The sequence below is a fragment of the Acromyrmex echinatior genome, unplaced genomic scaffold (assembly GCF_024713525.1).
Source record: "Acromyrmex echinatior isolate Ae372 unplaced genomic scaffold, ASM2471352v2 Scaffold22, whole genome shotgun sequence".
Taxonomy (NCBI): Eukaryota; Metazoa; Arthropoda; class Insecta; order Hymenoptera; family Formicidae; genus Acromyrmex; species Acromyrmex echinatior.
The window spans coordinates 76,135-103,829 of NW_028259056.1; the positions used below are offsets into that span (position 1 = coordinate 76,135).

The following is a 27,695-nucleotide window of genomic DNA, read 5'->3' on the forward strand; positions in this document are numbered from 1 at the left end:
TTATGCGATAAGTTTTCATCAAAATAAACAAGTAGTAAAGTCATTATTTGAATATAAAATATTCATATCACTTCAGATTTAGTATCACTGTGTGTAAATGGAAAGCAACTTTTGTATTTGAATTTAATATGTTTTGCACGTTTTGTCAATTTTGTCTATTTTATCCACAATTCTATATTTACGAAAAACGAACTTTTTCTATTAATTATTCATTATTATTCATTAACTTTGATATAACAAAGTTATAACAAACAAATAGTGATGTATCGAAATTGGCGTTGATATATTGGCGCGCATCTCCAATTTTCCAATCACGTGATTTTCGATTTCATAACATCATGTCGAACTTTGGTCGATTTCTCCTTTTAGTATTTCTAGCTCCATCCACTCACCCAATCACACGCAAATTACGTTTACCCTCTTATCCACTTCACACCTAATAACGCGGACCTCAATGGCCCAATAACAGTCCGATGACTTCCGGGCCAATCAACAAGAAGAAGAGAGGGTCTTCTACATAGAAGTCGAAGACGGTCGTGAAGTATTGTACAATATTAACTCGTAGGAAACTAACCAATCAAATATAAGAATACTTGATTAGAATTGTCAGTTTCCTACGACTCCACGATCGTCTACGACTTCTAAGGTGCTTTCCATTTGATGCTACAAATCGACACAAGTTAATACAAATGTCGTTCTATCTTTGTCACTCTCTGAATGTCAACAAAGATAGAATGACGCTAGTGTCGACATGTGTCATCAAATGGAAAGTACTCTATGTAGAGGACCTTGAAAAAGTCCCTTGATTCTCTGATACACGCAGATGATATTTCCGAACGCAACCCATGCGATGTGAATAATGGAATATTGCCGAATGGAATATTGTAAACGACGCATTACATAAAAATCGTGTTACAGTGTTTTTTTTCTAAATTGTCAATAATTGTCATGTAAAAAATGCCATGTAGTGTAAAAAAATGCGTAAGCAATCTTAAATCAAAAAATAAAGTACATTCTTTCCGGTAAGTAATATTGTAAAGACAGGTTAGATCTCAGCAAACCAATTAACAGTTATAACAGTTATAAGAACCCCGCTCATTTTCATAAGGATTTTGAATTCGCATTTAGTCATTAACTATATATATTTTTATAGATAATAATGGTTTAAGAAGAAATAGTTCAGATCATCAATCTCCAGCCGAAAGTAGTTCTGACTTCCCAATGATGCAATATTATTAATTTGTTAGCTTATCATCAGAACTATCCAACGCGACAAATATGTCATGTACTCAAAAGGTATTAATTCATATGTCATTAGGAAGATATTTAGTCTAAATACTAAATGATCAACATATAATAAGGATAAAGCAGCAGTACGAAAATATCACCATTCTACATGAGCAATAGTATTCTTTAATAACATCTTTTCCTTCATTATTATGTTCTGCTACAATCTTGTAGACATAGTATCATGTCTTATTAACACATTTGTACTGTATTCGAGCTTTAAGAATTATCAATATCAATATGATAATAATTAGGAAGAACAGTTTCTACATTACGGCTGAGTTCTATTCTGTATCATCCAGCCTAGAAAGTAGTTCAGTATTGCTCATCTTGGATGTCTTGATTTTATTATTTATGCTTACATGGTATATACTTCTGAACATATCAATAACATATTTATCGTATTGGACAGCTTTGATAAGCCAACAAATGAATAAAATCATATCATTAAGAGATCAGAATTACTTTTGATAGGGATTTGAGAATCTAAACTTTTTTTAAATGCTATTGTTATCTACAAAGAATATATAATGATAAAACAGGCTCTGTATTTAAAGTAATAATAATAAATAAATTTCAAGGCTAATGAGAATCAATGCAGAAGGAATTGTGCACAGTTATCAATAAGTAAAATTACTTCATAACATTCAAGTCTTCTTTAATTTCGTAATCTTGAATGTTTCAATTCGCTTTGGAGTCATCCTCAGCAATATTACAATTGAATTTCGTTTAATTTGGTTAAAAATGTTAAACGATCCATCTAGAATGAATCGCTCTCAGATTTCAAGAATTGTAATGGATTCTGATATGCAAATATATAATATATGTTATTAATACTAAATCAAATAAAGGAAAGAAAGAAGTAACTCACCTCGAATAGAGCACTCAACAATGTAAGAAGCTTTGGAAATTTGATTTTATTATGCGATAATTCACATCGATAAAATAATGATATGTTAGGAACATTTATAATAAAAACAATTTCAATACGTCTGTACTAGGAATGTTTATCATTATTCGATAATATCGAATATTCGATATTTTTTGCTGCTCAATATAAAAATATCGAATAAAAAATTATGAATAAAATATCGATTAGATATTTTTTTATTATTCATATTCACTCTCCATTTTTATGAATTACTTATAGAGCGAATCTATAGACGTTGCTCAAGATTCAAAATGGTCTTAAGCTAGTGTATGAACCAATCATATTAGCATCTTAAGACATTGCTTGAGATAATGGACTATGATTTCCTTAGGGAATTTTGAGTGCATTCGGTAATCGGTAGGTCGGTACTACGCTGAACCTCAATGAGCTCTTACATTTGTTTGGTTGTACTTTTAGATCCAACAAAATATGCCAATTAGATGCAGGAACGCTCAGTATAAGTGGTGTCGAGTTTATAAAAAAATGATCATTGAATACATTTTTCACCAATTATATTTCTTAATTTTTATTTTTATTTTAGATTTTTAAGTTAATATTTAAAAGCTAATGATTAGTTATTGAGACATAAAAGAAGGAGTTCTATTTATTATAACATTGATTAGGACTATAATAAACGGAACCACCCCCTTTCCTACATCAAATGATCAAATATCACAGATCTTTGTTCGTTTTAAAAAAATTTTTTTTAAATCTATTTGTTGTGCAATATATTCGATATAATGTCTATTCCTTCGGAATAAATATAGATAATTTTAAAAATATCTGAATATTTTAATATCTGAATATATTCATAATCGATATTTTTGCTCGATATTGACATGTCTAGTCTGTACGGTTTTGTGTTATATACGCCTAACAAATACTATTTTATTGTACAGAGGTCAATTCAAAAGAAAAATATTGTTATGTCATAAGTATTACATATAAAAGAGAGATACATCAAGAGACATACATCAAGTCATAAAATAAAAAGTATAAGACCTATAACTGTGATAAAGTTAGTTAAAAACGGAAATTGTAAAATCTAATTAATAAACTCAATAATGATAATATAAGGAAATGCTTGTGTGAGTCAACACTAGATATTCGTATATAATAATATATTACATACATATATTAAAAATTTTAATACAGACGTTTCGATCATAATATTGGGTCCTTTTCAATATAAAAATATTGATAGCCATCCATAGAGATATAAAATAATGTATTTACTCGCTAAGTCGTCAAATCATCGTTAAACTGTTGTCAATAATTGTAAACTTCTATGTTCGCTTGTTATATTTTGTCAGATAAACTGATCATGTTAGATGTACTTTACTAAAATTGAGTCAATAGAATAAAATGGTATGATTAAAATTTAAAATTATATGAGTCAAATTCTCTAAAAACACATTAAAACCAGATTAACAATGGTCTGTTACAAACTATGTGATTACAAAGAGATGTCATTATCGAGTGTAAGGTCGGAACGTAAGAATAACGCAAGTATAGTAATAATGCAATAAGATGTGAAATCTATCACATCAGAGTTCATCAAACACATTGAAAATAATCTATTAAAATTAAAAACCAATAATGTAAATACTCTTTCAGAAATAAGTTTTTTCCATACTTATAGAATATTAAAAATATAACAAAAAACAGATCGACGATGAAATTTTAGATTCTTTAAATGCTACTAAACAATTCGTTAAAGATAATCCATAAATATTACTAATGCGTGCAGACAAAGGAAAATCGTAGCTATGGACAAATTTAATTATATTAACAAAGCTTTATTATCAGACTATAGATTAATATCTACATAATTGTAAAACGTAATCCGAGCAACAAAAATTTGAGGGATCTAAAATCATTGTTAAAAAATTGGAAACGACAAGAATACATACATAATTATCTTAATTCGACGAATACAATATATAGGTTAATGTTCGATTCTACATATTTCGTTTTTAACAGTAATATAAACAGTATTATAAACAATTTTTTGGAATTCCTATGGGATCCTCATTGTTTTCTATTGCAGCGAATTTAGTTATATAAGATTTGGAGATGGTTTCTCTCAATAAATTAAAATTTACTTTAGAATTTTGCTACAGATATGTAGTCGATATTGCTCTATCCATTCAGGAACAAAATATGATGAATTATTTAATCCTTACCCTACTAAGGAAAGGGGAGAGTCACTAATTGCTGAGCGATTCCTGTTCAAGTTTCTTTGCGTCTTTCGGTAATTATAGATTATACATTTTATTATTTTTCAAAATGAAGGGCCAATATTTATTCTAGAAAATTGAAAGTATGTTGGTGAATTTTTAGAGATTTTTTTTATCATTCTGAATACGTGAAAAAAACGGACGGATTCTAGTGTTCCCGTTATTGGATGAAGCAAATTGTATCTAGTAGGGTAATGGTTAATATTGACTTTCAATGATTTTTATCTCAGACTGAAGTTCACAGTGGAATTGGGGGGCGACAGATTGAATTTCTTGGATCTAATTTTGATAAAAAAAAAAGAAATTTATACGTGATGATTGGTATCACAAACCGATTTTCTCGGCACGTTACTTGAACTTTTTTTCTTAGCCATTCATTGTGTCATAAAATAGGCACAATTATCAATTTAATTGACAGAGTAATTTTTTATTGCATCCTGTGTTTTATAACAAAAATTCATTAATATTTTATTGAGAAACATCCGTAGAAGGATAAATTACCAATTTGTTCACGTTCTAACATAATATACAAGATTCATTGTAAGAATTGTAATGCATCCTACATGAGTCAAACGATTGTTAAAGACAAGAATGAATGGAATCACATTAATAGAAACACAGCAGCGAAGTCTGTCATCAATGAACATAGAATTGAGTAAACTATGATTTTGAACGTTTTAGATGAAGAAAAGAACTATAATAAAAGATTAATTTCAGGGGTAATTTTCATCAAAAAACAAAGAAATGGTTTAAACCTACAAAATGACAGGGATTTATTAAATCCCTTGTATCACGAAAACTTAAAGTTTCTTTGTTTTAAATTCTAAATATTTATTAATAATTTTATGTTTATATTTATTTTTATTTCTGTACTGTTGATTGCGTTCTCATACTTGCGTTATTCTTATTGCATTCTGACCTCACACTCAATAATGACATCTCTTTGTAATCATATTTGTAGTCACAGTTTATAATAGACCATCGTGAATTTGGTTTTAATGTAAGTTTTTAGAGAATTTGACTTATATAATTTTAAATTTTGATCATTTTATTCTATTGACTTAATTTTAATGAAGTACATCTAACTAGTCGGTTTGTATATTCAATAAAATATAACAGACGACATAGAAGTTTTCAATTATTGACAACAGTTTAACGATGATTTGATGACTTGGCGAGTAAACACATTATTTTATATCTCTATAGATGGTTATTAACATTTTTACATTGAGGAGAACGCAATACTAGAGTCGAAACATTTTTATTTAAATTTTTAATATATGTATTATATAATATATGAATATCTAGTGTTGACTCACACAGGCATTTCCTTACATTATCATTATTGAATTTATCTGTGAAGCCTTATATTGTAATTTAAACCTTTATATTGCTAATTAATAAACTTATTTAACATTGTCGCGTAGGCGTAATGGAGACCATGTGTGTCTGAATGCAAATTTAGATCATTTTTTGCATATGTACAGTGAGTGCAAAAAACATTTGTACAGAGAAAATATTTTTTAAAAAAGCCTTATTTTTAAAAAGTAAATATTACTCAACGAGAAATGGGTCATCAAATTGATGTCGAGTCGATATCGATACAATGATTTCAATACCAATTCGATGTGAATTTGATGTTTAATTGACGTCCATTTTTTGCTAAGTAATTAACAATTTATTCATAAAGAATAAAATAGATTGTATATTTCTTAAAATTATATATACCAAAAAGATGTATATTAATTATAGAAAATATATCATTTGAAAAATAAGCGAAAATTACAAATTCTCTTTGGATGCTCAAAAAATATTCGTACAGTCGAGAAATTTAGCTTCTAGAATCAAGAATACATGCGAAGCTCATTTGTTTATGTTAGAATAGAATATGTTCATTGTATAAAATTGCTAATTAATGTTTATTTTTTACAAATAAGACTGTTTTTATAAAAAATTTCCTTGTACGAATACTTTTTGCTCTCAGTATATGCGCTTTTTCAGAAAATATTCCAAAGCGAGTTGAAAAGTTCAAGATTACTAAATAAAGAAGACATCAGTGTTATGAAGAAGTAATTTTACTTGTCGATAACTGTGCGCAACCTCTTCTGTGCTGACTCTCATCAGCCTTAAACCTTATTTATTATTATTATTATTACATTATTTGCAAAATTGTATACGATTGATGATGCAGTAAGAAAGAACTTCGTCCAAAAAGAAAAATTCTTTCTTACAATATAATTGACTAATTTAATAACATCTGTAGTTATTGATCTGTATTCATAACACGCTTTTATCGATAAACACTTCATAATTACTTACAGATCACAGTTTTTCATATCAGTTATTATAAAATCAGGTTTGAATCATGTTTATATGATATTTTATGTCAATAATAGTAATACGGATGTTATACTAAACTCGATTAATGCGTAACATATAACAAAAGATTCTAGTTTTAGTTCTACTATAAAAAGAAAGTTTGTGAAGTGTTTTAATACATTGAAAAATATACCAATTGAAAAATATATCAATAAAAATTAAATATTTTATTTATAATTATTAATTTAAAACTATTAATTAATATTTTGCAAAAAAATAAATCATTTTTGTTTAAAATTTAGAAAAGTGTTAAATAATTGTATAAAGAAAGCGCCAAATTCAGTTGAGGCTAGATATTGGTACTTATAAATATTTTTATATAAATTTTAAATATATTTTCCAGTTCATATATAAAACTGAATATTATCGTTAATCAAACTTGAGCAAAATAACAAATTGAAGCTGTTAAAATAATATTATAAGTTAAATTAATTTGATAATGTTCACCTTATCTTTCAGCGTTTGTGCAAAGTAACGAAAGTGGTAGAGAATTCAATTATCTCTTTCAAATAAAATCAGAATTGTAATAGATTCGTTTCATAGATTTTCGAATAATTTCAAATGTACAAAAATATTTTTTCAGCTATCGACTAGAACTTTTGTAAAAATATTCTTCATGTAGGAAGAATAGAAAGTGAAACAAAATTAATTCTTTAAAAAATCAGAGTATTTTATAATTGTTTTCTTTCGCCGCTGTGCGTAACTTGCTGTTTATAATATATTGTAATAAATAACTTCCCGCGTGCCTAGCGATCACAACCGATGAGGATGCATTTAGCATTCACGCTAGTTACATATAGTGTTCCTAATAGTGTTCCTAGATAGAAATACTAGTTGCATACCTTGAGCAGCGCTATCTATTTTTCTATTTGAGTAATTTTTGGATTATCTGTCAAAAGTTGTATACTTCAGCAAGACAATTGAAACGCTATCTGAGCGACAGAAGAATACATTTCTTAGATTTTTTCAAAGATCGATGTCATCCACATCCTAATATAATTATTAGGATCCAATTCTGATACAATTACTAGAAAATAATAAATTAATTATTAAAAATGATTATTATTGAATATGGATTTCAAGAAAAGTGATGGATTTCGAAAAGTATTTCCAAAGGTAGCTGACTTGTAAAAAGTCGTCAATGTATACAACGTGTCCAAATATTGATCTTGAAAATAGATTGGTTGAAGGATCTGTTATCCGAGAAACTAATGCAAATGAATCACCCTATGGAATTAAAATAGAGATAGGTGGGGTGAAAAGTAACCTCCTTGGGAATGAAAAAAATTTTTTTCTTATGCAGAATCTCGCCCAAAATATGGCGTGTTCGCTCAGTACTAATCTTTGTAGCATCTGCTAGCTCGCGCACCTTCACTTTCCGGTCAGCCAACACCATTTCATGTATTTTTTTGACATTTTCCTTGGTAACCGCATCGGAGGGCCTGCCGCTGCGGACTTCATCGGTAGTGGAGTTGCGGCCACCACGAAACTCTCGAAACCAATATTTGACGGTGTAATCTGACGGAGTATTAGCCACATAATATTTATCCAACTTTTCTTTTGTTTCCTTCGCCGTTTTGCCTCTCAAAAAATAATGTTTTATGAGAGAACGAAAATCGTTTTCGCAAACACGTCAACAACAATCAGCTCTCAAAACAAAACTAAGGGCAGTATCGCACTGCCACTTGGCATGTCTGCCTAAATATGAACGGACTACAAGGCACCATAAACTTTTTTGCAGTAGTGGCGCATTCTGGCGGTCAAGGAGGTTACTTTTCACCCCATCTAGTAAATAGATATAAATTATAATCCGAATAATATTTTTTTTATTAAAAATATTTAAAGCTAAATACTGATTGATTATTAACTTATTATTTAGCTAATCAGTCTTAATGTCAACAAATCCATTGAATCAATCTAATATTGTTAAATCTGTATCAGAAGCTGTGCTTCTCATTTCTGATTTTGTTTCAATATTATGTAATTAATCGTGCTTTTTCTTTTAATAGTGATTTTAGTTTATGTAGATACTTCTGTTCATATTGTAACAGAATAGGATACTCAGTTCTTTCGTCTCCAGAGCTTCTGAAAGGTCTGTCCAGCAATTTTCATCTGTCTGAATAGCAATTTTTCGAGTATTTGAGATAAGTTCTAAATCAAATATCTACGTATGCATTTGTAGTAGAATTATTAAAAATTTTGCGTCGCAATATTTCCGCTTATAGCGTACGTAAAGAAAAAATAAAAGCACGTATAATACAATTGGAGTGTAAGCTATCGATTAAGTGTACTTAAAACTCAATCGGAACAGCCGTTATTGAAATCCGATAATCTCGATTTGGCGCAACTCGCCGGTCCACGTAAAGAAGGCATGGCAGTGTCTCAAGCCATGTTTTAGCGTCGAATTTCCAGATTATTTAAGGCCAGATAATTTGCTTGTTTACTCCGGTTTCTTGCTCATACAAATTATTTCATATGAGCCTCAGATACTTTTTATCTCTATCCGAAAAAGTAGATCGTAAATAAATGGATTTCTCATGGGATTATCAGACTTTTTTCCACCAACAAAATGAGCACTGCATATTCTTGAATTTTTACTCTGTGTCTATAGCTTGCCATTTTTTCTGAAATGAATAAAAATATTTTAAAACAAAGATACTGAATCTCTATTCGAATTAATTTTAATTTAATGAAATAATTACTTACTTCAAACGATTCATAGCTCGAATTCATTTTCCTTTTCATTCAAATTCCCATTTCTTACCAAGAAATGAATAAAAATGGAGATCGAGATTTTTTAATTCACTATTTCTGCAATTAGAAATACTTTCGAGTAGAACGGTTCATTTTTAAAAAGATCAACTATTTAACGGATTACTATATTTTGACAAATGTATTTTGACAAAAATTACCCAAATATAACAGTAGATAGCGCTGCTTAAGGTATGCAACTAGCATTTTAAAAAAAGATCCAAGAAAAAATATATTCTTCTGCCACTCAGATAACGCTTCAATTATCTTGCTCAAATACGCAACTAGGATACGCGCGCTTATTTGGCGATTTTTATGAATTAATATCTCGTTAACTATTACATAAATTGCAAAATGATACAAGACTTTTCGACTCACAATCAGTTTAATCCGCTCTATCTTCTCACGAACATTTTCGACAAAATTACTAAACATACTATATGTGTATAAAATTCCAAACTGTATACATGTCCAAAATGGGGATACAAGACATTTAAAGACATAATATGATATAAAATAAAAAATATTATGTAAAATACAAGGGATAAAAGATGTCTTAATGATATTTTTAACATACTTAAAATTTATCTTTTTTTACGTTTTTATCCTAGAAAAAGTTACATATAATTACTCTTCTCTGGAACTGTAACTATTTAGAATGGGTTCTAATTTAACCTCTGAAACGTGTAATATATTTATCGCCAATAACCATATATTTAAAGACAAAACGCATTGAAAGCATGTACAAATAATTGCCTCCACCGCATTTGACATTTTCTTACTTGACATTTTCTCTTTGACATTTTCTTTGTTTATATAAGCATATTATTTATATAAAAAGTACCGGACGGCGAAATTTCTCGAAAACTAAACATTTTAGAAAAAAATATTTCAGATAAAAGTTGTAGGGGATTTAAAGTTATAAGATTTAAAAGTTCTACACTTTTCACTATATGACTTCTGACGTTCTAACATTATTATACGAAGCAGCGTCGCATTGATGCAAACACGATTTTTACAATTATAACACACGACGGTTGAATTTTATTCCAACTTGATGTAACTCTACGTCTTAAGAATATTATTAATTTTACTGAAGATGGCCAGATTGTGGTCGAAACGTTTAATGTTTTTATTGTAATTCGTAATGCAAGAATAATTAAATATCACTAACTATATCTTGTGCTGTGGTTCTTTATGCTCTTTCTTTTCATATTTTTGAAATTATAACCACATTCGTTTTTTACATTTTTTACATTATTTAAAAGATCTATTTATTGGCTATGAGTTTGATTTGAGTGGTGATCGACAAGGTTAGATCAAGGTTACATCAATTTTTTACATCTATTATTAATTTTAGAATCTAATAGCTCGTGTCAAGAGTTTTTCAAAACATTACAATAAAGTTCATTTTTAAGTACTTTTCGAGTTACGAGATTTGAAAGTTACAGTCGCCGATGTTAGCGTTTCCCAAGGTGTCTGACTTATTAAAATCTCTTGTTGTTCAGAGTCCTGAGCAACATTTGTTAAGATCAAGGTTATTAGAGGTTGCTTCTCTTATTTTTATTGCACTAAAAATTTATTTTTAAAAATGAAAATAATAGGAACAATCTCCATTGATCTTGATTCTGATAAATATTATTCAGATCATAATCCTGAACAACATTCAAGAAGTTTTAACCATTGATTGGACACCTTTAGGTAATGCTAACGATGGCGGTACAGTAACTTTCAAGTCTCATAACTCGAAAAGTACTTAATAAAAATTGACCTTCATTGTAATGTTTTGAAAAGCTCTTGACATTAGTTAGATTTTGGAATTAAAAATAGATTTAAAACATCGATCTGACTTTGGCGACGTCACTCAAGGCATCAGTCACTCATAGCATCAGTAAGTAGATCTTTTGAAATTCTACTTTTATTTGAAACATTTTTTCCTTGAATGCTTATGGTGATTTCTGCTCACATGCACTGCTGGGGGAGCGGTGCACTTGCACACAGTTCAATTGTACATACCATATCGGCCGATTCTTAGTATTTCTTTAAATTAGCCGATTAGTCATGTGGGCAAATAATATACATCCCACTCTGGTACTGCTCTTAACATGGTACGAGTGCAGAACCACTTTGGTACTATACCAAATTGCACTGTCAAAAATGTCAATGCAACATTTTTTGGACTCGTTTCAGTTCGTTCGATCGATTCAAATATTAATTCAGCATTACACTGGATTAATTTTCATTTGCCAAATATGACAACAATCTGAACGCACTAATACAGTGTGCATAATCCAAATGTGTGGCATCGAAAAAGTTTGCACTCAGTGCGCACTAGGACGGTCTATTAAATCCGCTATTAGTTTTCGAAATATTTCGCCATCCCAACTTTTTATATATCCTGTATATAGATGCATGTAAATTTTAAAAATACTATTACACCAATATTTAGCTTCAACAGCATTTGACGCTTTCTTATTTGATTTATTGATCTATAAGTGATCCGGTTTAACTTATTGAATAAGCATTGTTTTGAATGTCATAGGTTTCCTCTAAACGATAAAAATCGTCTTGACAAATGGATTGCTGCTGTTGGAAAACCGGATTGGAAACCGACAAAAGCAAGCAGAATTTGTAATCTACATTTTAATAAAAAAGACATTATAGAAGGGATGGGATATCAACGTTCTTATTTACGTAAAAATGCTGTACCAAAAGATTATTCTTCATTTGTCACAGAAAATGAACTGGTTGATACTGTAATGTTAAAGCCAAAAAAGGTTTGCAATACTACAAGTATTAATAAATCTATAAACATTAATGAAACTTGTAGCTTGGAGAAAAGTGTTGCATGGGATAGCAATAATTTAAAGAATAATGTTAGCACGATTGAAAATAATAAATCAAATACATTTGATATTCAAGACCAAAATCAATCAGTTCAAAAAACAATTCCTCATCCTAACACATTTCTCACAAATGAAAAATATAAAATTCAAACTTATCCAAAAGAGATCTGCAATTCTGCAAGCATTAAATCTCTAAGCTCTAAATCTGAAACTTGTGTTTTTGACAAAAATGCTGTACGAAATCACACTAATTTAAAGAACGATGTTAAAACTATAATTGAAAATTATGGATTGCGTATATTTGACACCGAAAACCAAAATCAATCGATTAAAAATCCAATTTCTCATCTAGATAAAAAATGCAGCTTTTTTCAATCTGATTCAAATAAGATCTACAATTCTACAAGCAGTAATAAATCTGTAAGTTCCAATGAAACTTATGTCTCAGAGAAAAGTGTTGCATTAGATCATAACTATTCAAAATATCATAATGTTATTATGAAAAAAAATAATGGATCAAATATATTTGATACTCAAAATCCAAATCAGCAAGCAATTCTTCAGCCAGGTCAAAAACGTAAATTTATTCGAATTGGTTTAAAAAATGTGCCTATTTTGCCCAGTTCCATTAATTTCAACTATAAAATAAGAAGGGAAATAGACTTTATTAATGCAACAAAAAAAATTAATGAATTATCACAAAATGTAAAAGATATGAAAGTAAAGAATAGAACATTACAACAGAAGTTGAGAAGATATAACGAAAGAGTTACTTTAATTAAAAAATTGTTTGACCTATTGCAACAGGAAAAACTGATTTCTGGTGACTCTTTACAATTAATAAGAAAACAGCTTGAACGTCTTATATTACAAACTTCCCAAAATAAAGATAAAAATGAAAGTCAACTACAAATAAAAAAAGAAAATTGAAGAAGGTGTTATATGAATAAGGTAAAAGTATTTGTTTTCTCGATGTACTATATCTTCCCTAAAGTTTATGAATTTTGTCGATAACGTTTTTTCTCTTTCTTTTTGCAGCATTTTTACGAATTACTTTTATAAAAAAAATAATCAAGTTGAGTATTATTGAAAATGTATATTTCGTAATTGCACAAACATGTTCTTTCGAATTTATCATTAAATAAATTGCTGTACAGTCATGGATACTGATGTTGTTACACTTTTTTTTTTGATGGTTTTTCCAGAATACGCAAAAATTTTCAGAGTACGAGTCACTATCTACGAGTGTATGTAATAACACTAAGCGGTTATGCCAGTTGTCGAAGTAATACGGAATTGAAATATACAAGATGAAATTAAGAAATATACCTTGTATGACGCGAAAAACATTTAAAATATTAATTGGGTACTGCAAGATTATATGTACCATTATATGATACATATAAAAAAAGTAAGCCACATGGATAATTTTATTTAATAAAGAGTAGCATAAGGAAGGGATTTCAGGCCTCGCACGTAATCAATTGCCGGGAAGGGTTCCGATAACGCACCGCTATTGGCAAATTTAAAATAAAATATTCTTATTGATAAAGTAGTAAAAAATTACTAGACATTGGTCGATATGAATAGATGTGTGCTCGCACTGTGCGCTAACGGAACCTTCCCGATTGCCACAGGAGGCAAAATGAATACTCAGATGAAAAAATATTATGTACGAAGTTTCATTCCAAAAAAAGCTACATCATTTTCAGATATCGAAAAAAATGTGATTTTTCATTATCTTTTTTCTCCGCTAAATCCAAATGGAGCTTTAAAAGAAAAATCATGGACATAAAGAGATAATCAAAAAGATTAGAGTAAGAAATGTTTTGTTATTTTTGGTCCAAAATTCTGTTTTTAAAAAAATTCAAGAATTAAAAATCGCATTTTTTATATAATCTGAATATTTAACTACTTCTATAATAATTCAGCAATTTATCATATATTCAATACTTTTTCAGATTTTTGCATTTGGTGAAAAATGTCGAAAAAAAATAACCATTTTTTGCCATTTTTTGACCTAAAATATATCAGTTGACATATTTTAAGTTCTTAAATTATACTTACCTTTGATTCTACATTTGCAGACAATAATTTAGAACTTTAATATTATAGAGTTCGCGTAGATTAAACAAGAATCCCATTTTTTTTTGTTTTGGAAATTAAATTTTCGGCGGACAAGTTTTTAATGAACAAATAGCTTTTTGTAAAATATTTTAGGTTTAAACAGTGAATTTTTTCATCATAAGGTCATATTTTACGAGAATTTCAAAGTCTTGCGTTCAAATCTCGCTGAATAGAGAGCGAGTAAAAAGATTTTTTGGTGATCTTTATTTTTCTTTTCAATTTAATTAATGGACCGTTCTCAATATTTTACGTTTCATTTTGTAGATATTTTGAATATCTACATTAGCAATGGATAAAAACAATAACAATAACAATATACCGCAATAAACCGCAACCTTCTGACAATAACCCGTAAACCTTTGAATATTTATATTTTTTATACTGAATTTTTTTTCATACTATCATCGTCTTTCGTTTTATGAGCGAAAAATCTGCTTTTTGCAATCATTCGAATTCTTTTTCATATATTTTTTATATGAGTCACGAGTCTTAAACATATACATTTCTTTTCTGATAGCCTAAAAAATTTTTCGTGAAACGAAATGCCGGCTAAAATTTTTTTCTCCGTTCAAATTCTAATTTTACTGGATTATAAAAAGGAAGAAGCCGTTTGACTTACGCTGAGAATGTGTAGGTATATCTGCAAAAATTAACGAATAATACGATGGAATTTATCACTGGGTTATACTCTAGTACACAGCGTCTAGATTTCATGAGAAATATATTGATTAGATTTTGATTAAATAAGTTTTTTTTTCTTAGTTGCAATTTAGGTATTTTAAAGAAATATAAGTAAATATCCTATTTAGAAGAGTCTCCTCCAATGACTATATATGTTGTCAAGGTCATGACCATAGTGGAATTAATAAGCTAAAACATTGCGCATAATAGTGTATAAAAGGTGATTAAGAATAACCCAAGTGTCCCTGAAAAGACGTACTTCTGATTCTAAGACGATTTTTCTTTTGCGAAAATTTTGTTCGAAATTTAGTTTTCAAATTACAAGAAGAAATAATTAGCATATCGCGGGCTGCGTAGAGGAGCAGGAGTGGCGCTCACGGTTAGATATAGGCACTTTACGCGCGGGGCACAAACTAATCGGACGCATTCACACATTTATAAAAACACGTTTCTTACCTTTCTCCTCTGTCACACTATCTCTTTGTCTTTCACTTTATTCAAATATACTTTATTTAAATATACTAATTTCGTTACATTATAATTAGAATGATGAAATGAATATTGAACTCTTGAAGTATCGGATTGTTTTTTAATTACACTGTTAAAATTGTTAGAGAAATGTTGTAATAGAGCAAAATTAGACAATAATTACGTACGATAAGCATATATAAAACTATCATTGATATACAATTATTTCAGTACGTCGAATTCTACCCAGTGAGAAATGATAATGCAATCGACATCGAATCGATATCGATTCGACGTCGAAAACATCAAATTGACATCGATTCGATATCGATTTCATTCCCAGCAAACGAGAATAGATTAAAATGGATTAAAATTTTTTTAATGCGTACTTTAAATCCATGAAAATAGATTGGATCTGAGCTGACACTAGTTTAATATTCGAAAAAAAACATTCATATTAAGGATTACAAATTTTATTCCTAAGACATTCATAATAATTATACCTCAAATTAATATACTTCAAATTGGTATTAAAAAAAACGCACCTTAGTAGGATTCGAACCTGGGACCTCTGGATTATGAATCTTCTATTGTGCGAGAGCGCACCGCGCGAAAGATTCGAGTGAGAAAACGGCACACGGTTGATATGATAAGCGACAGTAAAGAGAACTTCGTTTCTTTGTAATTTAACAAAATAATTTTCTTTAATATGCACAGTTACAAAGTCAAAAAATATAATTAATTAAATATTAGATTAACAGAATATTGAATGCGATCACCTTTACCAAATTGTATTTGGAATCGCGGTGATAGAAAATCTCGGTGATTTTCTCGGCACTTCTCGAAAAGATTCGTTTTATAGCGGTTTTCACTAAGCAATAGCACGGCGGTTTTACGAAGCGATATAGTAGCAAGACTATGACTCTAAGAACTCTAAGAACTTTTAGAAGTAAGAAGGAGGACGGCGAGATCGAAGCATTTATTGCTTTCGGCCTGGGCTTTCTTCTTGGAAAAAAATCCAATAAAATTTTGCCACAATCGTAATTATTACGTGGCATTAGGTGTGCAAAATTGATTGGCGCTTTGGATTCTTTTCTAACGACGTTCAACGTAACAGTCATGCGCGACAGAAAATCCGTACGTGGGATTGGTGACAGCGCGTGATGTATTCGTCGGAGCGCGGCGCTCGCGTGCGCGAATTGAATTGTTCTAGAACTTTCGATTGTCCGTTGCCGGTAACGACAACTTGTTTGCGTGTAACGAATTGTTTTAAAAAGAACAAAGAACGACGAATCGATGATTTTAACGAGGATTAAGATCATGCTCGAGATGAAATCACGAGCTCAATTTATGCATGCGTTCAATGACAATTAATGTCGATCGACTGAAAGAATTCTTGCCTTTCTTTCGAATTACCGATCTCAAACATCTATGTTACCTACTATACTATTCCTTCAATTGGTAAATGTGTTATTCATTCTCTACTTCAGTTACAACCAGCTAGTAACGAAATTATATAGATGTAATAAAAATATTATAATTTAACAGATATAATAAAGTATAAACAATTTACATTACTATGGGACAACATTGGGTAAGTGTCAAATAATCTAATCTCGCTTGGCCGATGTCGCGCGCCATGATTAGCCTAATATTCGGGCTGTATTCGACTTGATTTGCGAGTGTTTACATCGATCATTTTACTTCTAATCAAAGAGAAACAAAAGAACATAGCTTAATTATTTTTACGTTACAACTTTTTTTAATTTAGTTGGATTAAAACGAAAAATTTCCTACTTATATAATTTTGAATAATTTAAGTAGCATTTATGATCCATTTTTAAATAAAAACTTTTTTATTCAATTAGATTGAAAAACTGCATATTCAGATAATTCAATAATTAAAAAATAATATCAGCAATTTCTGTGCAATGTGAATACTGCTTAATTCAATATTCAGAATATTGAATTGAACAGTATTCACATTGCACAGAAATTGCTGATATTTTTTAATTTAAAAAAACTTTCTATTCACAATTCTGAATTAAGTAGTATGCATAAAAAATGCTAATATTATTTTTAGATTTAGAGATATGTTTTATGCAATTCCTATAAATGAATGAAAATGTATTGAAAAAGATTCATTTTAACATTCATGAATCGTATTTCTAAAAACCTGAATTCATTTTAATCCATTTCAATCCATTCTCGTTTGTTGGGTTGTCATTTCTCACTGGGTAAGAGCGTTTCTTACAATTCGACGTATTGAAATATTTGTTAGACTTAATTGTCAATATAGTCCAGTAGAATTAGACTAAAAAAGTTTCATGAAAAAATTGTAAGTTGACATTTCTTTCGACGAAAATTTTCTGAAGGCCATCAGAAAAGGAATGCATATGTTTGAGATTCGCAACTCGTGTGGGAAATATGCTAAAAAAAATTCGGATAGTTGCAAAAAGCAGATTTTTAATAATATAAAACGATAAAGCGAAAGATATCGATTATATGGAAAAAAGTTTAGTATGAAAAGTGTAGGTATTTGAAATACCTACAAAATGAAACGTCAAACGTAGGGTCCATTAGTTAAATTGGAAAAAAAAAATCACCGAAAAAGGCCTTTTTTTCACTCGCTCTCTATTCATCAAGATTTGAACGTATTTTGAAATTTTTGTGAAATGTAGTTTATTATGACGAACAAATCCAGTCCTGAATGATTGAAATACTATTAACGAGATACTATTAAAGTATTCTTACGGGAGTTTGCATTGTGATTAATGAATTAAGAATTAAAAACTGATAAGATTGTACTAATTTTATGATTTATTAGTTTAGTAGATGTATTTATGCATTTAAGACTCAATAATACTCGATTTTTCTTCTTTTAAGTGTTCTTTCTTTAATTGTGATTTCCGTGTTATCATTAAAGTTTAATTATTATTAACAGAGATGATAGCTGCAGAGAAAAATTTTTTGTAATTTACAATTATTGTATTATAATTTTACAATTAAATAATTGTAATTTTTCTGCATTATATAGGGTATTATGGCTTTACGTATGTATATTTATTTATGGAATAAAAAATCATGAATTTAATAATGTATGAGCCAAATATTTATGTTAATAATGACAAATTTATATTAATTGTTGATAATGTCAGTGATCTTCAATTATCTCCGGGCCCTTGAAACTCTTTTTATATCATCAAAAATTTGCCCATGATTAACGGTCTTTAATAATATCTCGTCTGTGGTACCAGTCAATATTTCTATGATAGCTACTGACTTTAAAGAATACACTCCTATCCTCCCTCTCCTAAAACATAATTCGATCAAGAACAAGAGCAGAAAAAGAGTTCCATATCCAAATATCTACCTTATTCTTTTTAGGTCCGTCTAGAGTCTCTATAAGAGAGTCGCGTCAATCTGAAATAAAATCGCGTCTAACAGGGATTCTATTAGAGAAGAGTTCTAGACTCTTTACTATGTAAAGCGTAGAATCATAGTGAAAGCTGTAATGCGAAGTGATCAGAAGTGAAATTATTTTAGTTTTATCAAAATTATAAATAGGTAAGCCTATATATCATTATAAAGGTTTCGAATTAAAAATATATCAAAGATATAAATATTATGTAGTAGGAAAGTGTCGAAAGTAATATTCTAATCTTGTCTTCAATTATACATTCTGTCAAAAAAGTACCGGGAATTGATCATTTAAAAAGCCCGCTTAAAGGAATTGTCAAAATTCTTTTTGTCGCTAAGTTGGCATAACTGTCCTCTATACTGACGCGGAGTTGGAGTGCCATCTGTCATTTAATGTGATTATAGTGCTCGATTTTATCGAGATGAACTGATAAAACACACTTGAGATGGTTTTGCGATTTTTACAATGAATGAAAAGATCGAACAAAGAATTTGTCTCAAATTTTGTATTGCAAATGGAATTTCGTGTGCCGAATCGCTGAAGATGTTACAGAAGGCTTACGGTGAATCGACTTTATCAAAAACACGTGCATATGAATGGCGCCTTCCAACTGAGCCAAAACCGAAAAAACCACGTCAAAGTCGATCAAAAGTCAAAGTGATGTTAACTGTTTTCTTTGATTGTCGTAGTGTTGTGCACTCGGAATTTTTGCCAGAAGATCAGACGGTAAATAAAGAATATTATCTGGGCGTTATGCGGCGTTTGAGAGAGCAAATTCGTCGAAAAAGGCCAGATTTGTGGAAAACAAACTCATGGATTTTGCACCATGATAATGCACCATCTCACAAGGCTATCATTGTGAACGAATTTCTGACCAAAAACTCAACAAATATCATCGAACAACCACCGTATTCACCAGATATGGCTCCGGCTGACTTTTTTCTCTTTCCAAAACTCAAATTACCACTTCGAGGCACTCGTTTTCAGTCGATAGAAGACATAAAAGAGAATTCGCGGCGAGAACTGAAGTCGATTCCGGAAAATGCGTTTAAAAAATGTTTTGATGATTGGATTATTCGTTGGCATAAATGTATTATTTCGAAAGGAGCCTACTTTGAAGGCGATACAATAAATTTGAATGAATAATAACTATTTTGTGTTTTATTGACCAATTCCCGGTACTTTTTTGACAGAATGTATAAGACACTACAAGACACTTAAAAATTGGCATAATATTTCATATAAAATCAAGAAACGATTTATTATATTTAGGATTAAAATATATTGTCAAAATTTAAAATTACCAATATATAACAATTTGACGATGGCAAGACATTTTATCATAAAATAAAAGTATTGTTAAATGAAAGTGTTATTTCATTACTGTTTCGTATCATTATTTGAATTCCAAAAGTGTAAAACTAGTTCAGCTATAGAAAATAAATCTACTTCTGTCAATATTTTGTATTTTAATATTAATTCTACTTGTTATTGTTATTATATAATATTATAGTATTATTAATATTGTTATTATATAATATAATAGTATTTAATATAAATTCTACTCTTATAATTTCTAAAATCTAAATTACCGCGTTCACGATACTCAAAGTGGGGATATAATAGCATCGATGATTGGTTCCGCCATTTTACTTCAAACCAATGAAAATTTTGACAAAATTGACGCGACTCTCTTATAGGGACTTTAGGTCTGTCAAGACATAAGATCAAAGAGATTTCGTCGCATGCTCCATCCAGTACTATAGATTTGTTCGTGTCGCATGCTCCAAATTAACCCAGAGAGCACTTAGATCACAGGTAAGGTGGCGGTTGCATTCATGTGCTCCAATATTCAGTGACACGAACGGATTTAGGACAAGTAAGCATGTCACCTAACCTAATCCGTGAAACCACTCGAATGGGTCGGACATGTGCCTCGTTTCGTTTCGGGTGTTTTGTGTTATCTCGATTATTTGAAAAGCGTTTTTATAAAAATTAATGCGTTTTTAATAAATATAAAAGTTATATTATATTTTTATATTATATTATATTTTATTATATTAATATTATTTTATTTAATTTTTTAAATTTTATTTATTTTATTTATTTATTCTTTTTATTTTATTAATTTTATTTATTCATTAATTTTATTTTTTATTTTATTTTATTATTTTAATTTATTAATATTAGGTGTAGTAAAAAGAAATCCATTATTTTTCCAATAGATGGCTTTAGTAATCTGTATCCGTCTACGCGTGATACAGATTACTAAAGCCATCTATTGGAAAAATAATGGATGTCTTTTTAGTACACCTAATATTATTGTTATTAGGTGTTGGAATTAATTCGTAGCGTTTTTTAATGAAAGAATGTTATTTATTTCACGTGAGCATTAAAAAATACATTAATGAAAGTACTTCCCATCACTTGTAAAACGCTACGAATTAATTCCAACACCTAATATATTATATTTTTATATTTATCAAAAACGCATTTATTAAATACGTTTCTATTAGGTGTTGGAATTAATTCGTAGCGTTTTACAAGTGATGGGAAGTACTTTCATTAATGTATTTTTTAATGCTCATGTGAAATAAATAACATTCTTTCATTAAAAACGCTACGAATTAATTCCAACACCTAATATATAAAATAAATTTGAAATCTTAGGTGCGCAACTAAGTTCTCGCTGTTATTTTGATGCAACTTTATTGTGAAAAAATGGTTACAAATGAATCATTGAAAGTATTGCCCATCGCTAGCTACTACTTTTTCCCATCTTTCTGGCAGAGCTCGTATACCATCACGATAAAACTGTTCACTTACTGCTGAAGCCATCTTGACAAACAGCGGGAACTTAGTTGCGCACCTAATACTTTTTTCGATATAGTCGTTTTCAACCATTACGCATGCGTGCCTCAATCATCACCTTCTGAGATGAGGCAAATGGAACGTGCTCTTAATTGATCCATGGAGTATGCTCTAACGCGACGCGAACATCTAGTCGTCATATTGGTTCCGGTGATGCGAACATATTGGACATATTGGAGCGTGCGACATGAACAAACCTATTATAAGTGTATTATAGGCGATCATGAATGTATCGTAGTATTTGTGAATTGTGTTTTGACAGCCAGCCGATGTAATCCCCCCCCCCCAGTTTTAATCAATGAAATCTCTCTATCAGATCTAGTGATTGGATTGAAGACATTTCAAGATTTCTCCATCCGGAAAAAGACAGCAAAAGTTTTTTCAGAGAAATATCTGAAATACTCCAAAGCTTAATTGAAAGGAAGCGGATCGGAGCTTCAATATATCAGATAAGTTGTAGTTTCGAAAAAATATAATTGTTTTTACTTGCCAATAAGAAAATATACTTTGTGAGTTGTTTTTCTTACACAAGTAATAATATAAATAAGCGAATAAGATGGTCAACGATGGAGTGTTTGTGGCGAGAAGTGTTTTATTAGAGATAAGTATGGAACTAGGTGGGGTGAAAAGTAACCTCCTTGGGAATGAAAAAAATTTTTTTCTTATGCAGAATCTCGCCCAAAATATGGCGTGTTCGCTCAGTACTAATCTTTGTAGCATCTGCTAGCTCGCGCACCTTCACTTTCCGGTCAGCCAACACCATTTCATGTATTTTTTTGACATTTTCCTCGGTAACCGCATCGGAGGGCCTGCCGCTGCGGACTTCATCGTCATAGTGGAGTTGCGGCCACCACGAAACTCTCGAAACCAATATTTGACGGTGTAATCTGACGGAGTATTAGCCACATAATATTTATCCAACTTTTCTTTTGTTTCCTTCGCCGTTTTGCCTCTCAAAAAATAATGTTTTATGAGAGAACGAAAATCGTTTTCGCAAACACGTCAACAACAATCAGCTCTCAAAACAAAACTAAGGACAGTATCGCACTGCCACTTGGCATGTCTGCCTAAATATGAACGGACTACAAGGCACCATAAACTTTTTTGCAGTAGTGGCGCATTCTGGCGGTCAAGGAGGTTACTTTTTACCCCATCTAGTACATGATAATATTAAATTATATACATTATTATATACGTTAAATTATACACATGATATTATTTATACATATTTCAGAAAAGATATTGGAGATACAAGTCGATGGATAGGTATGCAACTCTGTTTCCATATAATAACAATAAGCATATCTAATTTGAGCTCCGGAGCTAAAACACAAAATCATCAACGCAAAAATTTCAATATGGATAAGATTTCGGGGACTGTAAAGTATTAATACGCTCTTGAGTGATGTTTATCAACACTTTACAGACCCCAAAATCTTATCCACATCGAATCTCTTTGCATCGATGGTTTTGCATTTCGGCTCTGGAGCTTAAATTACATTTATAATTGCTGATGTAACATCCGGTCATATCAAATTTTAACAGTCATAAATGTAAAAATAACTAAGAAATGTGAACCTCTAAAATCAAACCTCAGACATTCCTGCTACGGGGTGTAGATGAGCAGACAAAACTTCTGGTTGTAAAAATTACTATATTAAAGAATTTGTATTTCGTATGAAGAGTTTTGAAGTGCAATTAAAAAGGTTTGTGAATCATTCTATTATAATTAATGAATCTTTTTTTGGACCATGTATTTGAAGAGTTATGAATTAAAAATTTGTGAGTCTTCCACTCTTAATTAAATATTTAAATGTTATGTATTTGACCGAAATATATATTCAGCCGCTACGGTCATGGAAATTTCGTTAGATGCAATTGGTAGTCTAGTATTTCGATACTCCTGATTTTTTTCCGATCATATTCATAACAAAATTGCTCCGTTCGGCAGGAAAAGTAGTTGAGGTTAGAAAATCTGTCATATAGACAATGTAGACAATGGGATTTGTAGACTAGTGCTTATTGGTTCAGGGCGGCTGCGCTGCTCCGAATAAAAAAAATAACATCCTACTCGCTTGGGGTCTAACCGCCTAGAAGTTGCAGCGTAGACAGTATCTGCTTGGAATATTTCTAACCCATGAAGACAATGAGATGTGAGAACAATCTTTTTATAGCGGTCTTTTTACTGTCTAGGCTTCCAGCAAATGAGAATGGATTAAAATGAATTGAAATTTTTTTTTATCCGAATGCGTATTTTAAATAGCGAATACTTTTTTTTTATTTAATTGGATTCAATTGGATTCAATCAGATTTAATTGGATGCAATTGGATTGAAAAACTGCATTTCCTATTCAAAATTTTGACAGAAAAATGCACAGAAAAAGCTAATATTATTTTTAGATTGAAAGACATAGAGATATGCTCAATGCAATTCCTATAAATGAATAAAAATACATTTAGAAAAGCATTCATTTTGACATTCATGAATCAATATTTCTGAAAATCCATTTCAATTCATTTCAATCCAATCTCGTTTACTGGGCTGTAACTTCTAGGTAGTTAGGCCCCAAATGGATAGGATATGGTTTTTTTGTTCGGGCGTAGCCGCCCCGAACCAATAAGTCTATACATTCCACTAGTAAGCGAAAAACAGTTTTTTGCAACTATTCGATTTTTTTTCGCATACTTTCGTCTCAAATCTCGAGTCTCAAATATACGTGTTTCTTTTCTGATGGCCTTTCGTGAAGAGAAATGCTGGTTATAATTTTTTTTTGGTAAAATTCTACTTCTATTGAACTATTCTACTCGAATTTATGAAGGAGATATACTATGTAACGCGCATAAAAAATCGCAAACAATTAAATATCTCGTAAACTTGCGTTTTAACATGATTTATACTATTCTGGATTAATAAGAGATTATACTATTCCTAAAATTTATTAAAACTTATGTTATTTAGAATGCTCCCCACTCTTTATTTATGCTTACGGCCATCGAGCGGCCGAGATTGCCGAGAAAGCATTTTCGGTTGCTTGAAACAAAAGTGATTAGTGTGAGAAGGAGCTTACTGTCTCGTTCACTCTCGGCGCGCCACAGCACATGGACATGGGCTCGTGCTTAAGTGTGTGGCTACCATTTCGCCAGGCCGCCGTCTGATTCTGTGTCAACATAGAGTTCTTGGCTGAGTAGTCAGGAGTCTTAATTAAAACTGTTTGGAAGACTCACAAATGTTTTTAATGGTACTTTATAACTTTTCATATAAAATACGATTTCATGTATGCACATTGTTGAATTTAGATCTGGCTGATTATTCGGTCAAGCACGTGGTCCAAAAAAGATTCATTAATTATAATTAAGAGAATGAAAAATTTTTATAAACTTTTTTAATTGCACTTCAAAACTTTTTATATGAAATACAATACAATTTTAAAATAGTAATTTCTACAACCGGATGTTTTGTCCGATCATATACATTCGAATGAAATATGTTGCCCGCGGTGAGTGCGCACCAGTTCTCTCAGTGAAAAACGCTATTAGTTTACATCGTGCACTTGATATGGGTACTACTGTAGTAACTTTTTATTGAATAATCTTAATTGTAGCGATACGTTGTGTTCGAGATACAGCCGAGACAGACAGTTTTTTGTAGATTCGGCGTACGTGCGACATGCGGATCGGAAGCTTCTAGAAGAATTCCAAGCGTCTTTAGAGTTTTCCAAAACACAACTTGACCATCACCTCGTCAATAAAGTCAAAAAATATAAGCTAAGCTGCATGTCGTACGTACACAAATCTCAACCGCTATAACGGCAAGCTAACTCAAATCGGTCGCAGCGCACGCACGCTCGCTTGACGCGAAACGCGTAACATGCGTACATCCCAATCAGGATTCCTGATTTAGTGGGCGCGCATGGCAATAGCGTACCGCTTGGCCATCACGCTCGAAAATCACCAATCGCCGCCCGAAACAGGGGGCACCTCAAATTTTTTAATTTTGCAAGAATCTCATAGGCGATTAAAAGGAAGCCTTTGTTCTTCAAAGAGGATAAAAGGCAAAAATGAGCAGCAATGCCTGTCTTCGCTGTTCTCGGTCAGAGTCAACACTTCGCATAAGTGCAATCGCCTAGGAGACGCTCCGCCGCCAGAAAACCGCCGCGTTTGACTCGCAATCGACAATTCGCGTAAATCCAACTTCAGCTAAACCGCCGTTTCACTCAAAATTTTTTCGCTAGCGCTCTCGCTCTAACTCGCTCTCGAACACGTTGAAACATATGATATGTGTATTTAATTAATCATTATTGTGGAAAGGTGCTCCTTAATTAAGAAAGTTCCACAAATAAAAATATATTACTCTTTATTCAACTTTACCATATATTATATCATATATTATACAAAGATACCTTTCGATATTTATGATATTTATTGTGGCGCCTTGCGGTGCGTGCGTGCGTGCATGCGTGCGTGCGTTAGCGTCTTATATTTTTTCCTCGGAGTTGGAGTTGGTTCCAAAAAGCTGGTCGCGGGTTGATCTTCCTCTTCTTCTTTCGTTCCGGTGTCCTTGGTCGTAGATTGCTGAGAGAGGGTTAAGCAAATCGGCGACCCGATTTCCCACTCCCGTAATTTCTTCGGCAGCAGTAGCGACGGTACAAGCGGCCACAAGGTGCTCGTGCTCATCTGTTTATTGATACTAGACCGTCATCGTGGATCCCTGACGAGGGTATTTTCTCTCGAAAGCTCTATTGGTATAAGTCTCCACGGAAGGAGAGTAATATCTGGATCGAGCGTCTTCTCCATCGGTAGTTCCTCTAGTGTGCGTGGGAGACCGTAGTGGTCCCGGCGACGCTTCCGTGGTAGTGTGTAAATCTCTCGTTGCCAGGAAGTGAATACCATAAAGGCCCGAATGAGGCTCACTCTGTTTCGCGAAGGCCCGGTAACGAGCTTGCTTCGCGGGGAAATACAAAGGCCCGAAGTGAGTGAGTGAGTTCACTTTGTGGAGTGAAATTCAAAGGCTATTAGAACAGGAACTCGCTTAGCGTGAAGGCCCGAGGGACTCACTTTACCAGGATATGTCTACTACTAGAGTAGAGGCCCTTATCGAGCTCACTCTAACTCTAATGAGAAGATGCAGAAAACCTCCCGCAGAGCCCTTCTTATAAATGGTGAACCATTCTTGCGCGCGGATTACTATGTCGCGTGGCCGTCTCGCGGTCGGTACTTACGCCAGGCGGACGTTCGGTCAGCATCAAGCGCGACACTGGGCGAACGACTCAGTGGCGGCGCGGATCGCGCGCACGCCCCGGCGACTCGATTAGTAGTGTTTTAAGCCGCCACAATTATGATGTATATTGTATCAATTTAGTACATCATTCTTTAAATACATTGCTGAAATTAAAATAATTTAATAAAAAGTTATTAATTAGTACGTGTATCAAGTGCTCGATGTAAACATCGCTAGGCCACTAGCATTGTACTGCACTAGTATTGTGTATAGCCAATATTTGTCGTACGATAAAGATTTAAAATTTATTGATTGACTATATGATAGAGAGATCCGACAACTTCTCTTTCTTGCAACTAATCAATAGACTTGAAATGTTTTGTCGTACGACAAATATAATATTGATAATATTGATAACATATATGTACATACATAATACATACATATACACGCATACACATTTGCGGAAATACAC

General features: G+C 31.4%; 2 protein-coding genes across 14 annotated transcripts in view; both read left to right on the forward strand.

Annotated features, from left to right (window-relative positions):
• The first annotated feature begins 587 nt into the window (after nt 1–587).
• Nucleotides 588–20,280, forward strand: LOC105147646 (peroxynitrite isomerase THAP4-like). Of its 13 annotated transcripts, none has more exons than XM_087416418.1 (5): nt 588–1,022; nt 1,154–1,296; nt 6,780–6,814; nt 12,131–13,385; nt 13,473–13,598. In XM_087416418.1, the coding sequence occupies exons 2-4, from the start codon at nt 1,279–1,281 to the stop codon at nt 13,362–13,364; spliced, it is 1,287 nt and encodes a 428-aa protein (XP_087272544.1). In that variant the 5' UTR covers nt 588–1,022; nt 1,154–1,278; the 3' UTR covers nt 13,365–13,385; nt 13,473–13,598. The 13 variants fall into 13 exon arrangements, with proteins under 13 accessions (XP_087272544.1, XP_087272548.1, XP_087272543.1 ...); XM_087416417.1 differs by lacking the exons at nt 1,154–1,296; nt 6,780–6,814 and adding exons at nt 13,640–19,771; nt 20,153–20,280 and having other exon boundaries at nt 592–1,022; nt 13,473–13,509; XM_087416413.1 differs by lacking the exons at nt 1,154–1,296; nt 6,780–6,814 and adding exons at nt 13,640–13,845; nt 14,147–20,280 and having other exon boundaries at nt 592–1,022; nt 13,473–13,509.
• A 2,965-nt stretch (nt 20,281–23,245) lies between these two features.
• The window catches only part of LOC105147649 (uncharacterized), a 118,396-nt gene continuing 113,946 nt past the window's right edge, over nt 23,246–27,695 (forward strand). Inside the window, exon 1 of the mRNA XM_087416402.1 lies at nt 23,246–23,268. Coding sequence (XP_087272528.1) covers nt 23,261–23,268 — 8 coding nt within the window. The 5' untranslated portion in view covers nt 23,246–23,260. The remainder of the gene's footprint in view (nt 23,269–27,695) is intronic.